At 36.6% G+C, this 16,752-nt stretch overlaps 1 protein-coding gene across 1 annotated transcript in view; it reads left to right on the forward strand.

The window, feature by feature from the left end:
* Window positions 1-16,752, forward strand: part of LOC131145522 (histone deacetylase 5-like) — a 101,306-nt gene that overhangs the window by 39,539 nt on the left and 45,015 nt on the right. Inside the window, exons 5-6 of the mRNA XM_058094662.1 lie at window positions 8,793-9,004; window positions 13,379-13,443. Of these exons, the coding sequence (XP_057950645.1) occupies window positions 8,793-9,004; window positions 13,379-13,443 (277 nt within the window). The remainder of the gene's footprint in view (window positions 1-8,792; window positions 9,005-13,378; window positions 13,444-16,752) is intronic.

Consider the following 16,752-nt stretch of genomic DNA (forward strand, 5'->3'; position numbering starts at 1 on the left):
TTTGTATAATAAATAATATTCAAATGATTTATGAATTTCTTTTGCATTAACTGAATTTGTTTAATGTACATTATCTTACAAACATGTTTGATACACATACTATTTTAAAACTTTTCCACCTCATACAAAACATAGATGTATTTAATTTGTAATATATTAGTCTTAAAACTTATATTTTTATGTTTGTTAACCATTTCTAAAGTTTCACAAAGAATTCCACGCTTTACTACTAGTTTCCATTATTTTTTCAAATCGAAATCGAAATTGACATCGAAATTTCCATCGAAATTTCTGTATTTTTGGAGCTTCGAAATTTGAGTCGAAGTCGAAATTTAAGACCTTGTTCTCATGCTACACAATTTTCATCTGATAATTCATAAATCAGTATATCATATTTGTCATATTCTTACAATTATATCTTCTATTGAAAAATAGGTCATACCATACTGCATATCTTCTTTGTTAAAAATACGTGTTTAATTATCTCCATAGCTTTTATTTGATTAATATATATATATATATATATATATACATATGTAAAGGAAAAACGGAGATAATCCACCTTACTCATTTTGATTCTTTATTAAACACGCATAACAATTCGGAACCAATAATTTCAATCGGTCAAAACGTTCAGAAAATCCAGTACTTTAATCCAGTAATCTCATATTCAAACTTACTCGGTTCGTTTCGAAAATAATATCTATTAATCGAACCCTAGGCTCGAACCTCAGTCTGAACGGTTGTATTGGAAAGTAAAAGCTGTAATCATATGTATACAAGCATATACTATATTTTAATCGGTGGAACTTACAAAATTAACTAACATAGTACAATCCCCTTGCCTGTTTTTGAAGAAAAAACCTAAAACCTTCAAAACCACAGAAAAACATAACCGCACGAATCCACTAAAGATTGACGGCCTACATGCCGGGAAGAGGGAGAGAAGATCGAAGAGCACTCGAAGATGATCCGGGAGGCTTAGGAGAGAGAGAGAGAGGGGGAGAGAGAGAGAGAGAGAGAGAGAGAGAGAGAGAGAGAGAGAGAGAGAGAGAGAGAGAGAGAACCTCCCAAAACCTTCCAAAAACCGTTGACGGTTTTTCGCTTTGCACATTAGCAGACCTGTTTCTCCAAGTAAATTAAGTACATACTTGCGTTGGGAGACAAAAATTCCTTTCTTTGACCTTGCAAATTCCATACCGAGAAAATACTTCAAGTTTCCTAAGTCTTTAATCTGAACTTCTTGAGCAAGGATCTTCTTTAACCGCTCTAGCTCATTGCTATCATCACCTGTTAGAATTATATCATCTACATAGACAATAAGGATAGCCATTTTATCTTCACTCGTGTGTCTATAGAACATAATATGATCGGCTTGACCTTGGCTGTAGCCATGACTCTTTACTACCTTCCTAAAGCATTCAAACCAAGCTCTAGGAGATTGTTTGACTCCATACAAAGATTTCCTCAATTTGCACACCTTCCCTTTGCCACCTTTCCCTTCAAATCTTGGCGGTAGATCCATAAAGACTTCCTCCTCTAAGTCTCCATTTAAGAAGGCATTCTTCACATCTAGTTGATATAAGGGCCAGTTAAAGTGAGCTGCTAGAGAGAGCAACACACGGATTAAGTTCATCTTGGCCACAGGAGCAAATGTTTCCTAGTAGTCAATTCCATATGTTTGAGTGAACCCCTTCGCGACAAGTCTTGCTTTGTATTTTTCTATACTCCCATCAGCCTTGAATTTTACTGTAAATACCCATTTACAGCCAACAGTCTTCTTCCCCTCCGGTCGGTCACCAATTTCCCAAGTTTCATTAGCAATTAGTGCGTCCATCTCTTCTTGAACAGCCAATCTCCATTCTGGGTGATCTAGTGCTTCCTGAATGGTTCTTCGAATAAACAGATGAAAAACATTTGAAGTAAATGCCTTATGAGAATCGGAGAGTCTATGATAGGATAGATGGTTGGAAATAGGATGTGTGGTATAGGTTCTAACTCCTTTCATAAGGGCAATGGCCAGGTCAAGATTAGAAGAATTATCAAAACAAGAATCTGAAGAAGAAAAAGTACCTGGAGTATGTGAAGGAGGACCAACTGTTGTAGGTGATGATGATTGGCCTTGCTCTGGATTTGAGGAAAGAGCTCTATTATTCTGATGATTTCTTCTTTTGGTATAAACACGAAGCTCAGATGAGGGAATATTTGATATTACTTCTTCTTCTGTTTGTGAATCAGGTATGTCTTGTATAGGTAGACTAGGATTTCCATTATTTTCGCCAGTTAAAGTATCGGTTTCCTGACCCTTTAAAGAGTGAATATCAATGTCAAGGAAAACATTTGGAAGAGACTTAGAGGTTTGCCAGAACTCATCTTTAGTTTCCTTTTTCTCCGCGTAAAGATAGTTATGGCCAAAAAAGGGCTGGTTTTCTATAAAAACAACATCCATACTGATATGAATTTTTCTGGTTAGAGGGTTAAATCATTTCTACCCTTTTTTATTAGGAGCATATCCAAGGAAAACACATTTTTCTGCCCTAGGATCAAGCTTGGATCGAAGATTGGTAGGTATATGAACAAAAACTGTGCATCCAAACACTTTTAGTGGCAGGTCTGATGTTATCTGACTTGTAGGAAACAGTTTGTTTAGGCAATCTAAGGGAGTGATGTATTTTAGCACTCGAGTAGGCATCCTATTAATAAGATAACATGCAGTTAAAATAGCATCACCCCATAGATATTTTGGAACTTGCATTGAAAACATTAGGGCTCGTGCAACCTCTAACAAGTAGCTTTTTTTTTTCTCTCAGCAATGCCATTTTGTTGTGAGGTGTCACAACAAGTAGATTGATGTTTAATACCTTTTATTGAAAGAAACATTCCTAAACATTTGTTAAAATATGCAGTACCATTATCAGTTCTAAGGACAGATTTGAGTTCTATTTTTTCGGAGATTTGGACAGAACTTGTTCCAACAATGGATGAAAAACTTCCATATGCAATTCTAATCTTTTTATTACCAGAACAAAGAGAATAAGATTGAAACAATTGTGAGGTACCGGTCATGTGATCAGATGCACCAGAATCAATAATCCATGGTGCAAGATTTAAGCAGCAAGGGTAGGCACTAGAGTTATCACTTGTTTGGGCCAATGAACCAATAAGAAGACCAGAGGCAGAAGTAGATTTCAGCAATTGAAGATGATGATCCACCTGCTAAGCACTTAGGAAATTAGCTTCATTGGCTTTAGGGACTGCATGATTGCTGCCAGAGGGTCCAGATTTGTTGCTCTTCCAGTTTGTTGGCTTTCCATGGAGTTTCCAGCAATTTTCTCGAGTGTGGCGTGGCTTATTGCAATATTCACACCATACTCGAGGCTTATCTTCCAACCTCCTTTGATTAGAGTAAGGCCGCTGTGCAGAAATATTGGCAGTAGCTAAATCTGTGTTACCTGCAGCATGAGGAGCAGGATTATTGGCAGCAAGTAGAGCAGAATTTTCCAGAGTCTCATGCTCCTTTTTCTTTATCATCGCACTCCTTCGACAATCTTCTCGTCGTACTTCAGAAAATACTTCCCCGAGTGGGGGTAGAGGCTGTCTCCCTTGGATTGTTCCCCTTACTTCATCAAACTCATCATTAGGTCCAGCCAATAATTTAAAAATTCTTGCATTCTCCACTGTCTTCTTATTGTGATTGCATTCTGCAGGATTTTTCCATTCATAATCATTGAATAAATCCAGATCTTGCCATAGGCCCTTAAGAACATTGAAATACCTTGTTACACTGCCGTCTCTTTGATAAGTATTGCTGATCTTCTGCTGTAGTTCATAAATCTGAGAGTAATTCCCAAGGTCAGAGTACATCTGACTCACATTGTCCCAGAGTTCCTTTGCAATAGAATAGCACATGTAATTAGCACTAATCTCTTCATCCATTGCATTCATGAGCCATGCCATCACCATGGAATTTTCAACATCCCATATAGCATAAGATGGGTCTGTCTTCTTGGGTTCCTTAGCTTCATCAGTCAATTACCCTATCTTCCCTCTTCCACGAATATACATCCTGACAAATTGTGACCTACGCAGGAAGTTGGCCTCATTCAATTGTATATTTGCAATTTTGACAGAGTAAGGTTCAGAATGGGTAGGTCTGGTTTCTGGTTTTGTTTCAGCCATGGCTACAACAACTTAAGAGATTAGTGTAGAGTTGAACATAGAAAATCCTATAGAGATTAGGGTCAGATTGGAGCCGCCCAAGGAAACTAGGGTTTACACAAGGCCAAGAGCTGGACCTTGCTCTGATACCATCTAGAATGAGATAGCTTCTTGTGGAAAAAAAAAAAAATTATCATTTATCGTAACATAGGTACAGGTTTGAATAAACAAATGTACAACAGAAGAATATAAGGAAAGAACCAAGAAGGAAAGAATCAAAGATGCTAACTTCTAAGGAAACTAAATATTCGAGGATATTCACACATTTACAGCCGAGATTCTCTTAGAAAAAATAGGAAAGTTGACTAAACATATTTGAAACTTTCCAACAAATTGTGGCCTTACCTTAGCTTGTTATAACCGTTAGACAATGCAGGCTTAATAAGGCCTTGATGAAAACATTGTCTAATTGATCCATTGATCTCACAAATGGAGTCCTCACAACTTTCTTTAACATTGCATCCCTAAAAAAACGACTATCAAAATGCTTTTTCCTCTCATGAAACATTGTGTTGCTTGCAATGTAATGGCAACTTGATTATCACTAAACATATCTGTGGGCTTCACTACCAAGATTTTCTTTTTGACATAAGAGACTTCAATCACATAAGCACACTTATAGTATGATCCATAGCTTGGTATTTATTTTCACTTATTGTTATTTCTTTTTTCTTTGCCACGGAACAAGATTACCTCCCACAAACTAGTATATTTTCAATGATCAAAACAATCAGCCCAATCTGTATCAGAATATTTGATGATCTCATAGTTTTTGTCGCTTAGGAAGCCTCTGACATATTGTAGGAATCCTAAAAGGGCGTCCCTAGGCCACAAGGTTCCCCGCTTCGTGAAGGTAAGGGGAGGGTTGTCACAGTGTACGCAGCCTTACTTCTACTTTTATGTCGAGAGGCTGTTTCCATGGGCTCAAACCCACGACCAACCAGTCACAAAGGGGCAAGCTTACCTTTGATCCAAGGCCCGCTCTCATACTGTAGTATTCCTATTATCCTACAATTAATCCTAGTGTGGCTTTTTGGGATTTTTCATTGACTGAAGCACCACCCCCATAGCAAAGGATATGTCGGGTCTAGTGATAATCAAGTAGGTCAACTTGCCAACCAACTGCATATATCTACATTTGTCTTCGAACCCCGGTCTGACATCCCTAGACAACTTCTCATTGGGATCCATGGGAATAACAATTGGTTTAGCCCCCAACATACTAAATTTACTTAGCAAGTCTAAGGTATATTTTCACTAAAATAGATTCAACCCTTTATTGCGCCTTATAATATCAAAATCAAGAAAGTAACATAGAGTACCCAAGTCGTCGGTTTGAAATTTAACTAGAATCCATTATAGAACACTAATAGAAATACAACACCTGTCCTCTTTTTGGAAACAAAATCCAAATGATTAGAATAGAATTGGATAGAAGTAAATGCAGAGATCACCATACATAATTTGTCAAATCAAGCTCGAGGAGAGTCAGAGACTGATTAAGACCATAAATGACCTTATGCAACCTACATACCTTACCATCCTCCCCTGGAACAAGATATCCATGAGGTTGCTACAAGTCTTCGTACAAGAAGGCATTCTTCACCTTGCTATAAGGGCCAATCAAAATTAATTTTCAATGAGATCAATACATGAGCATAATTTAATTGAGCAACAAGATAGGTCTCAAAATAATCAACGCCATATGTTTGGTTGTACCTTGTAGTCCTTGGCAACCAATTAAAGCTTAAATAGTTTGATTGAGCCTTTAGGAATATATTTGATGGTCTAGACACAACAACACCTAGCCAACTCCTTCTGAGAAGGAAGATCCACCAAATCCTACGTCCCTTGAGTGGTCAAGGCGCCCAATTCTACATCCATTGCATGCTTCCACCCAAGGTTAGCAAGTGCTTCAACATAGAAGCAGAGGAAATATACAAGGCAAAAGAACGAATTGGACTTGGAAGGGGAATAACTAAACATAAAGAGCAATAGGATAAGTAACTAAGGTCTGAGTGAGTACATGTGTAGGTAACTCTTTGGTGATCAATTGGCAAATCCAAGTCGCACCGGGTGGATCTCTAGAGCATGGAATGGTGAAGGGTAGAGGAGGCAGCTGCATGGCGGTAGCGATGTCTATCTTTATAACCATTCAATTGTTTGTTTCTTTGGCCAAGATGGGTTTAGAAGTAGAGCAAAAGTTTTCTCCATAGGGATTTGTCATTCTCCTTCATTTAATCTTCATAATCTTTAGAGTGTAGAGACAAAGGAGAATGTGGCTGATAATTAGATCTTGCTTTTGTGTTAATGGACACACGTACTGCCTGAGATTGTGATGAGTAGTTGGAGGATCCAACCAATTTGACTGCTGTGATTTGTATGTTAACAGTGTCATCTAAAGCTCTCTTTGCAGAGGCCATCAGAACCCCCCTCAATCCACTACATTCAGCACACACCAGTATCAGGAATGAACAACACACAACAGCAAAGCAGAATCAGGCAGCTCATACTGACAAAGAACAATGCTCCAGAACTTCAAAGTTCCTGAACTTCAAGAACCAGCTACGACTACATAACTGAAGCAACGATATTCTAGCCAGAATCACAGACGTAAATTCCCTCTCACACATCCTGTCTAAGTTGGCCTTGACCACACTGATCAGAGCAGACCACACTTTGTCCACACAGAAGGCAGACCACCACAAAGATCTGCAGGCACTTCATCAACAATGCAGGCACTAAATAACCAACCTGGCAGCAGATAGAAGCATGTACATGTCAATAGAAGGCCATAAATTATGCCTTGTTAATAGCTATTAATGTAGGCTGTATATACTTTCATAAATAGGAGAGGAGATTTAGCTTACCATGTATAGCTTCCTAAAATCACTCTATGTAAATTAGCTGGCTTACCATATATAGTTCCTAAGATCACCTCTGTGTAATTAACACGTACAGACTCAAGTTTCCTTGTGTAACTGGCAGTTTTGCCTATATAATAAATGACCTCCTCAAAAAAGAGGACAATTCGAACCATTCTGTTAGTACTGGCATGAAAACAGCAATCGCAACTTCATAACAGTATCATCACTCGACCAGAAGTCAGAGGAAACACCAAAATAACAACAGCAGTCTTCCAGAAACAGTAAGGGCCAATTTAGTATTGGATAAAAGTTTTCATTTTCCATTTTAGTTTTCCAACAAATTGCGAAAAAGTCATTTTTACAACATTTGTATGAAATAAATGAATACAATAAACAGTTTTGGCACTATTTTCTTGTGAAAATATTTTTATTTTTCATTTCTAAAATTTTTTCAAAAAATAAAAAAATGCCACTTGTTTTTTTTTTCTCTTTCCAATTTTCCAAATTTTTATATAAAAAATTGGAATACATATTTTCATTGGTTTTCTAGAATTCCAATTCTTACTTGCATATAGGAGCATGAGATTTAGATCTTGGACTTTAATTTGTATGGATTATGTATAGAATTTTTTCCAAATCCACACATCCAAATTCAAGCCCCAAAACCTATGGTTCCAAATATTGCCTTATTTAAAATTTGGAAAATTGGATAACAAGTTAGTCTTTTTTGTGATTATCTTAAAATCTTAAAATAAAAAATGAAAAATTGTTTTGCACATTTAAACAAACTCTTTATTTTCTATCTAATACAAATTTTGGAAAACTAAAAAATAAACTAAAATTTTTATAATTCTTTGGAAAGCTTAAAATTGGGAAACAGAAAATGTTTTCGAAAACTAAACAGGCCTGAAGCTGCTGTATTTACATGTGCAAACTAACATGAGCCACCCAACACCCACAAGAGTGGTTCACGGCTGAGAGGGGAAGGATAAAAAAACCCTAAATGACTCTCGAATCAGAAAGGAAGAGAAGGGTCATAACTACATCAGGTTAATTAGGTTTGAAGAAGTTTATTGCTCTGATACGATGTCATAAATATGAAATAAATTGAAGATTCAATGAAGAAAATACATCACTTAGGGTTAGAGATGGAAATGGGAAGAAGAGAAGAAAGACAGAAAGCCCAGTCGTCAGCTTCCTGGAGCATACACACGGCTCCATGTTTGCCCTCTTATATATAAGATAAAAGACATTAGGAACAAAAGTACACTCACTCTACTTAATGACTAGAATAGCATATTCTTGTCTAACAGATATATCTCTAGGTGTTGGATTTATAACGTTTACTAATGGTACTGATGTACTGTTAAATTGTTTAATGGACTTGAGGATGGAGGATTTTACGGTGACATGACAATTAGTGTTATTTGATCCAAGCACAAAATGGACATGTATTTTATCAAATTTTTAGTTTTTGTTTCAGTTTGCAAAGTATAATCAAACAGGTTGCTAGTTTCCTTTTCCTGGTTTTTAGTTTTTGTTTCTAGTAATATGCATGATATTTATTTAATTGTTTTCTTAAAGTGTTACACTAGCTGATTCTTTTCTAGGCCTTTGAATTTGTGGCTTCATCGATTGAAATAGTAGTGTATAGCATAAAATGTATCCACAGCCTTATTTTATTTTGGAGCTGTTCCTCTTATGCAGGCATGAATTTGGGACTTTTTATCCAGCTAATGATGATGGTTATTATACCATGATTGGAGAAGGACCAGGTGCAGGATTTAATATAAATGTCCCTTGGGAGAATGGCCGGTGTGGAGATGCTGACTATCTTGCTGTTTGGGACCATATATTGATTCCTGTCGCTAAAGATTTTGATCCAGATGTGATTATGATTTCTGCAGGATTTGATGCGGGTCAGCTATAATCTGTTGTGATTTCATCGCTGTGAAAAGTTTAAGACCCATCCATTCTTCCTCTCACTTTCTTCAATTTGTAAATTTTTGTCTGATGGAGGGAAAAATTAAATCAAATATAAAGCATTGAAACTCCAAGAATATTCCTACTGTTAGCTAATATATAATATGAATTCTATCTAAATTAACAACGCATAGGGAGTACTGTAGATCTTAATTATATAGCAAACTTTACACAATTGTTTGACTCAATGTTTTAAAAGACGAAGGCATATGGCGAGGCGTTTAACCCTCCGTGAGGCGAGGCGTCAGCCTTAAGGCGTTGAGGCGGAAGCATTTTGGGACTGTATTTTTTTAAATAATTAATAAATAAAAAAAATTATATATAGTAAAAAAATGAGAAAAATTTTAGAATAATGGAGAAAAAAATAAAAACATAATTCTTAAGTATCATATATGCCATATTTAGCTAACAAACTCAAACAATGCATGTTAAAAATAAGCCATTACTTTACAAAAAGAAGAGAAAAAGCCAAATTAAAGCATTACAATGTCTCATCATCAAAGATTCTAATTTCTAAGAATCTAAATCTAAATCAACAAATTTCTGAGGGAACTATCAAGATGTTCATCAAAGTCCTCATCTTCGTCAAAATCATCTATAGTAGGAGTTCTTCCACTTATAAATTCCACCTCTCCCACTTTAACATCATCATCTTCCTCAATTTTGACCATTGTTGGCCTCTTGCCTTTGTCTTGAGTGCCTAGATATTTAATAAAGCTATAAGTTAGGACTTAGGAATTAGGAGAAATGGTGAATTATAAATTAGTTGATTAAAAAATGACTATTGTTATGTTTGTACTCAAGTTCTCACAATAATCACTAATCTTCCTTTTGCTAGGAAGTCTATAATGCGAGCTACTAGATGCTTGTGTTGCTTGAACATCTCTCCTTCAAAAGCTACCGCGGGCAAAGCTCTAATAGCATCAACATATAGGAGATTTTCATCATCAAACCAAGAAGTATCTTTTAGGAGGATAGGTCCTTCCTTCTCTGTGAACCATTCATCATCTGAAGGTACTTTCGGCACCAATATTGGATGATAAATTTGTCTTCTTCATAGAGCTCTCTCCATTAGTTTGGTGTTGTACTTCACGTAAACTAGAGCATTCAATCTCTTGTGCTCTAATCTTTTACTTTTTTTCATATGAATCTACAATTGAGTTTAAGCCATTTAAATTTTTAGATATTAGAAGACATTTTCATATTTGAGTGAAACGATAATAACATGCAATTGTAAGAACTAAGAACCTGCTCAAATGTGCTCCAATTCCTCTCATATCCACTAGCACTACATGTCAGGCTAAGAACACGAATAGCAAACTTCGTCAATAACACTTCCACCAATCAGCTACAAAAGAAAAAAACATGTTTAAGTTCCAAGTTATAAGAAGAAACAAGGATAAAGTACTACTAATTAACTAATATTTATTGGAGTTATGTTTTTACTTGGGCTTCTCAACATTTTGGAGTCAACAGCCACTCGAGTCCCAAAATCCCCTCATGCATTGTCAAACAAATCCAATTGGATGTCTGCAACTAGCCTCTCCTCATATCTCAACATTCTATCCATACATTCAAATAGTCCTTTCTTCACTTCTTCACAATCAGATGAGTTCTCCTTATAATGCAATTGGGGATTTAAATAATATCCTGCAGTATGTAAAGGGTGTTGAAGCTGTGGAGTCCATCTATCATCTATTTTTCTCCAAATGGATCCATACTCCTTGGCATTTCTAGAAAAATCTGCAGCAATTTTTTCCTTCGCTGAATCCATCATCTATAGAGAAATCCCATGGCTGGTCTTTCCTCAGAATCAACTTCCCTTAGAACACACACAAGAGGGACAACACTCTTGATAACAGAAGCCACATGAGGCCAAAAATGTTGGTCAAATAAAACTATTGAGCGACTCCTTATACCTTTATGCATTTTTGCATATGTATAAGTGCACCACATCTTCGAAGAGAACATAGATTGAAGGCCTCGCTTTTGTTTGTAAATGCTCTGAAGTGTCAAAAATGTAGTAGCAAAGTGCGTCACTGCAGGGCGGATGAGTTCTCTATTGTTGGTGAAATGCTTCTTCATATTTGAAAGTACATAGGAATGATTAAAAATAAATTTCACAACTTGCTTAACCTTTATGATTGTGCTTGCATGGATCCTCAATTTTGCAATATCCTCCAAATGAGATCCAAACAATGTGCAGCACATGGAGTCCAATAGAGTTTCTTGCTCTTTTCCATAAGCTTTTTTCCACCATTTATCATATTCTTCACATTATTAGTTATCACCTGCACATCATTCTCCCCACCAACTTCCTCAACCATCCATATACTTAAACATCAAATCACCATTTTTTATAGAATCAGAAACATCAATGGATTTTAAAAATCATGCGCCAGCAGGACTATTCACAAGGAAATTAATCAAGACCCTTGAACACCCATTAGTCCATTCATCAACCATGATAGAACATCCATATTCATTCCAAGCTTTTTTGTAGTCTTTCAACATGCCATCAATGTCTTTCACTTCATCTTTAAGGATCAACGTCCTTATCTATTGCATAGATGGAGGCTTGAAACTTGGCTCGTAATTTGCAATACCATCCACCATAACACGCCATTATATGTCATCCATCAAGTTAAATGGTAGAACATTGTTGAACACACATCGGCCAACTTTCCTACACACTTCATTTCTCTCTTCCTTCTTCCATTTTGTGTTTAGAGTGGATTGTTTGATCTGTGAAAATGAAAACTTATCCATTGGACCTCTAGCCCTAGGATTAAGGCTAGTTCCACTATTCGGCTGCTCAATATCTCCAACTAATGGAGACATAGCACTCTGAGTCCCTCCTCCTGGACTCATCCCAATCTTTTCAAGAAGTTCATTTCTTTTACCCTTCTCATCTTGGAATTTTTTAAGAGCAATCTTGCACTCATCTCTCACGTTTTGAGGAGCTTTTGGGCAAGGTTTTATTCCCTTCCTTGTACCTTCCAAATGATGTTTAAATCTTGTGATAATCCCACTGCAAGTTTGATAAAAAAATTTGCATCTAAAATATTTTTCTTCATCAACTTCTTTTTTGTATTTCCGAACAAAATTTTTTTTTTGCCCCTTTGAATCACCTTCAGACATGTTTTTCTTTATTGAATAGGAACAATCAACAGCTGCAGCAAGAACTTAAAACTGAAAATTGAAATTTGAAACAAAGACCTCAGACTGAGATGATATCTAGAAGCAGAGAGGTTGTAGAGGGTTGCTGTAGAGAGACGAGAGGCTCAAAGGAGTCGTCAGAGGTAGATCAAAGCTTGGAAGGGACCCTCGACTCGTCGGACAGAGACCAGAAGCTTTGAGGAATCGTTGGATGCAATTGTGGAGTCGTCGGAGATGGACAAGAAGCTTGGATGAATCGTTGAAGGTAGTCGTCGAGTCGTTGGAGTGGGAGAAGAAGCTTCATCAAGAGAGGAGAAGAAGCTTTCTTGAGAGAGGAATCATCATTGGAGGAATCGTCGAAGGAATCGTTGAGATAGGAGAAGAAGCTTCGTCGCGAGAGGAGGAAGAAGCTTTGTTGAGAGTGGGAGGAAAGGGGTTTTAGACTTTAGATTCAAACGATAGGTTCTGGCCTTCTGGGTACTTTTATTTATTTATTTATATTTATGTTTTAAATCAGGCTACCCTGAAATGCGTACGCCTTTCAATTCGAGGTGTAAAAGACGAGTTTTTCCCCCTGAGGCGTATACCTTCTCCCATGAGCTGAATGCATTTTGGGCTTTTTGCCTTTCCACTTACGCCTTAGGGTGTTTTAAGCCCGAAACGCCTCAAGGCGCGCCTTGAGGTGCGCTTTACGAATGCCTTTTAAAACATTACTTTGACTAAAAAGTGAGATTAGGTGTCTTCTAGGAGCATTAAGGAGAGCACGTAGCCTAATATTGCCGCAACTCCCAATGGTCTTAACATTGAAACTTGGTGTACGTGTGCAGTGGCTTGTTTTATGATAGTAGCAAGTTTTAGCTGTTTTTCCTCACATTACGTTGTAACTTTGGCTTGTAAATGTTGGATTTATTTTATTTATAATTGCTGTCAATTTTCTTAACTCTTTTTGCTTTATAAATTTATTTTATGGTCCATCGCATAGTTCTTGATTGGTACAATTTTTCTGTTTGTATGTTTAAAATGGTAAATCCTTCTGTTCATTTTTCACTACACGAAGCCCTAGATTCTCAAATATATGTGAATGCTTGTGATAATTGTTTCAGAATCTATATTAATTTAGCATTTGGAATTTCTTTTAATCATTGGAGCAGCTGTTGGTGATCCTCTAGGGGGTTGTCGTGTTACACCATATGGATATTCGCTTATGTTAAAAAAGGTTGGTGTTTAATCTTCACTGTAGCTCCGATAATCATGCACTGAAATTTTGTTGAATTATCTAGAATGAGATAGCTTCTTGTGGAAATAATTCTCATTAATCGTAACATAGGTACAAGTCTGTATAAATAGATGTACAGCAGAAGAATAGAAGGAAAGAACCAAGAAGGAAAGAACCAAAGATGCTAACGTCTAAGGAAACTAAATATTCTAGGATATTCACACATTTTCAGCTGAGATTTGCTTAGAAAAAATAGGAAAGTTGACTAAACAGATTTGAAACTTTCCAATACTCCCCCTCAAGCTGGCTTGAAGATATCTTCCATGGTCAGCTTGCTAATGAAGATTTCAAACTGTTTCTTCAGCAGTCCCTTTGTCAGTATGTGTGCAACTTGCTCAGTTGTCGAGATATATGGCAGACAGATTACTCCCTCATCTATTTTTTCCTTGATAAAATGCTTGTCTACCTTCATATGTTTAATTCTATCATGAAGAACTGGATGTGTATAATTATCTGTATAAATAGATGTACAGCAGAAAAATAGAAGGAAAGAACCAAGAAGGAAAGAATCAAAGATGCTAACTTCTAAGGAAACTAAATATTCTAGGATATTCACACATTTACAGCCGAGATTCTCTTAGGAAAAATAGGAAAGTTGACTATACAGATTTGAAACTTTCCAACACTCCCCCTCAAGCTGGCTTGAAGATATCTTCCATGGCCAGCTTGCTAATGAAGTTTTCAAACTGTTTCTTCGGCAGTCCCTTTGTCAATATTTCTGCTACTTGCTCAGTTGTTGAGATATATGGCAGACAGATTACTCCCTCATCCATTTTCTCTTTGATAAAATGCTTGTCTACCTCCGCATGTTTAGTTCTATCATGAAGAACTAGATTGTGAGCGATAGCTATTGCAGCTTTATTGTCACAATACAGTTTCATTGGTAGTGAATTAGTAATCTTTAATTCTTCCGGCAACCTTTTGATCGATAGTGTTTCACAAATTCCATGAGCAAAAGCCCTAAATTCTGCCTCTGCACTGCTCCTTGCCACCACATTTTGTTTCTTGCTGCGCCATGTTACTAGGTTTCCTCCAACAAAGGTGCAATAGCCAGAAGTTGATCTTCTATCAGTGGTACTTCCAGCCCAATCTGCATCAGTGTATACTTCAACGTGTAAATTCCCATGTCCTCCAGATAATAAACCTTTACCTGGAGTCCCTTTTAGGTATCTTAGAATCTTGTACACAACATCAAAATGCTCGAGTCTTGGTGATTGCATAAATTGACTTACCATGCTTGTTGCGAAGGCTATGTCAGAACGTGTATGAGAGAGATGAAGGAGTTTCCCTACCAATCTTTGGTATTGCTCTTTATTGATCACTTCTTCAGCCTTAGCTGGCTGGAGTTTTATGTTCGGCTCTATATGTGTTTTTGCTGCTTTGCATCCTAGAAGACCTATTTCTCCAAGTAAATCAAGCACATACTTGCGTTGGGAAACAAAAATTCCTTTCTTTGACCTTGCAAATTCCATACCAAGAAAATACTTTTAAGTTTTGTAAGTCTTTGATCTCAAATTCCTGAGCAAGGATCTTCTTTAACCTCTCTAACTCATTGCTATCATCACTTGTCAAAATTATATCATACACATAGACAATAATGATAGCCATTTTACCTTCACTCGTGTGTCTATAGAACATGGTATGATTGACCTGACCTTGGTTGTAGCCATGACTCTATACTACCTTCACAAAGCGTTCAAACCAAGCTCTAGGAGATTGTTTGAGTCCATGCATTGATTTCCTCAATCTACACACCTTGCCTTTGCCACCTTTCCCTTCAAATCTTGGTGGTAGATCCATAAAGTCTTCCTCCTCTAAGTCTCCATTTAAGAAGGCATTCTTCACATCTACTTGATATAAGGGCCAGTTAGAGTGAGCTGCTAGAGAGAGCAAAACACAGATTGAGTTCATCTTAGCTACAGGAGCAAATGTTTCCTTGTAGTCAATTCCATATGTTTGAGTGAACCCTTTCGCCACAAGTCTTGCTTTGTACCTTTTTTTACTCCCATCAGCCTTGAATTTTATTGTAAACACCCATTTACAGCCAACAGTCTTCTTCCCCTCCGGTAGGTCACCAATTTCCCAAGTTCCGTTAGCAATTAGTGCATCCATCTCTTCTTGAACAGCCTGAAACGCCCCAACCTGGATCTGCCAAGAAGCACTACGTCTCTCCTCCTTCACCCGGGTCAGACAATAGTGTTGGCTTAATAAGGCTTACAATTTTTATTTTAATGATAACAAATCAAATGATATGTTTAATATGTTTCAAGTAAAAGTTTTCAAGAAAATAATGGAGCTTAAGTACATAAGAAAGTTCATGGATTACAAAGAGCCTGAAGAACAAAGTGATATTGAAAAGATCAAAGGAAAGATTGCAACTACAAAGATGATGGAAGATCAAGTTCGAAGACTACACGAATTATACTTTTAAGGATATTTTAAAAATGTAAGTACTTCAAAGTAAATCTCAAGTATAAAGTGATTTGAAGCTCATAGGAAGTCAAAAATATGTTTTCATACATATACCCTAAAGAATTATTTTCAAATTAATAAAAAGAAAGGGTTGCAGAAAAAGAATTTTTTTTTGAAGGGTCAGGCGACTGCCATGATAATGCAGGCGACTGCTAAATTAAAAAAAAGGTCGTTTTAAAAGTCAGTAGCTAGAAAGGCAACTGCCTAAACTGATAGACGCCTGTGTGAACAAACCAGGCGACTGCCTTGGTTTTGGTAGGCCATTGCCTGCATTCTGTGTTGAGTGTTGCTGTGTGACAGGCGACTGCCACTCGAACGTTGGTAATAAATTTCTCAACGAAAAGATTTTTTGAAACACGTTTTTGAATACATTTATTTCAAAATATTTGGAAATGAATTTTAGAAATCTTTGAGAGTAATGGATGATTTTTAAAGCCTCTATAAATAGTCTTAATCTCAAAATTTGAAAATAACATTGATGAGATATTCAAAAGAGTTTTGAAGTTGAGAAGATTCTCTAAAGTTTCCAGATCAAGTGATTTTCAACAAAATTTATGATTCAAAAATATTCAAAGGTTTATAGATCAAAGTAAGTTCTCAATGGTTTTAGATCGACCGATCTTCAAGTATTCAAAATTCTGCTTTCAAAGGATCTATAACTCTTTCAAGATTAAACCTCTGATCTGAAATTGATTTATGCTTTGAAGCAAAGTTTTCCAACAATCAGAATCTCTCATTTTCTTTGAAAAAAATATTGAGTAAATTACACTAAGTATT

This window comes from Malania oleifera, chromosome 13 (assembly GCF_029873635.1).
Source record: "Malania oleifera isolate guangnan ecotype guangnan chromosome 13, ASM2987363v1, whole genome shotgun sequence".
In the NCBI taxonomy this organism is placed as follows: Eukaryota; Viridiplantae; Streptophyta; class Magnoliopsida; order Santalales; family Ximeniaceae; genus Malania; species Malania oleifera.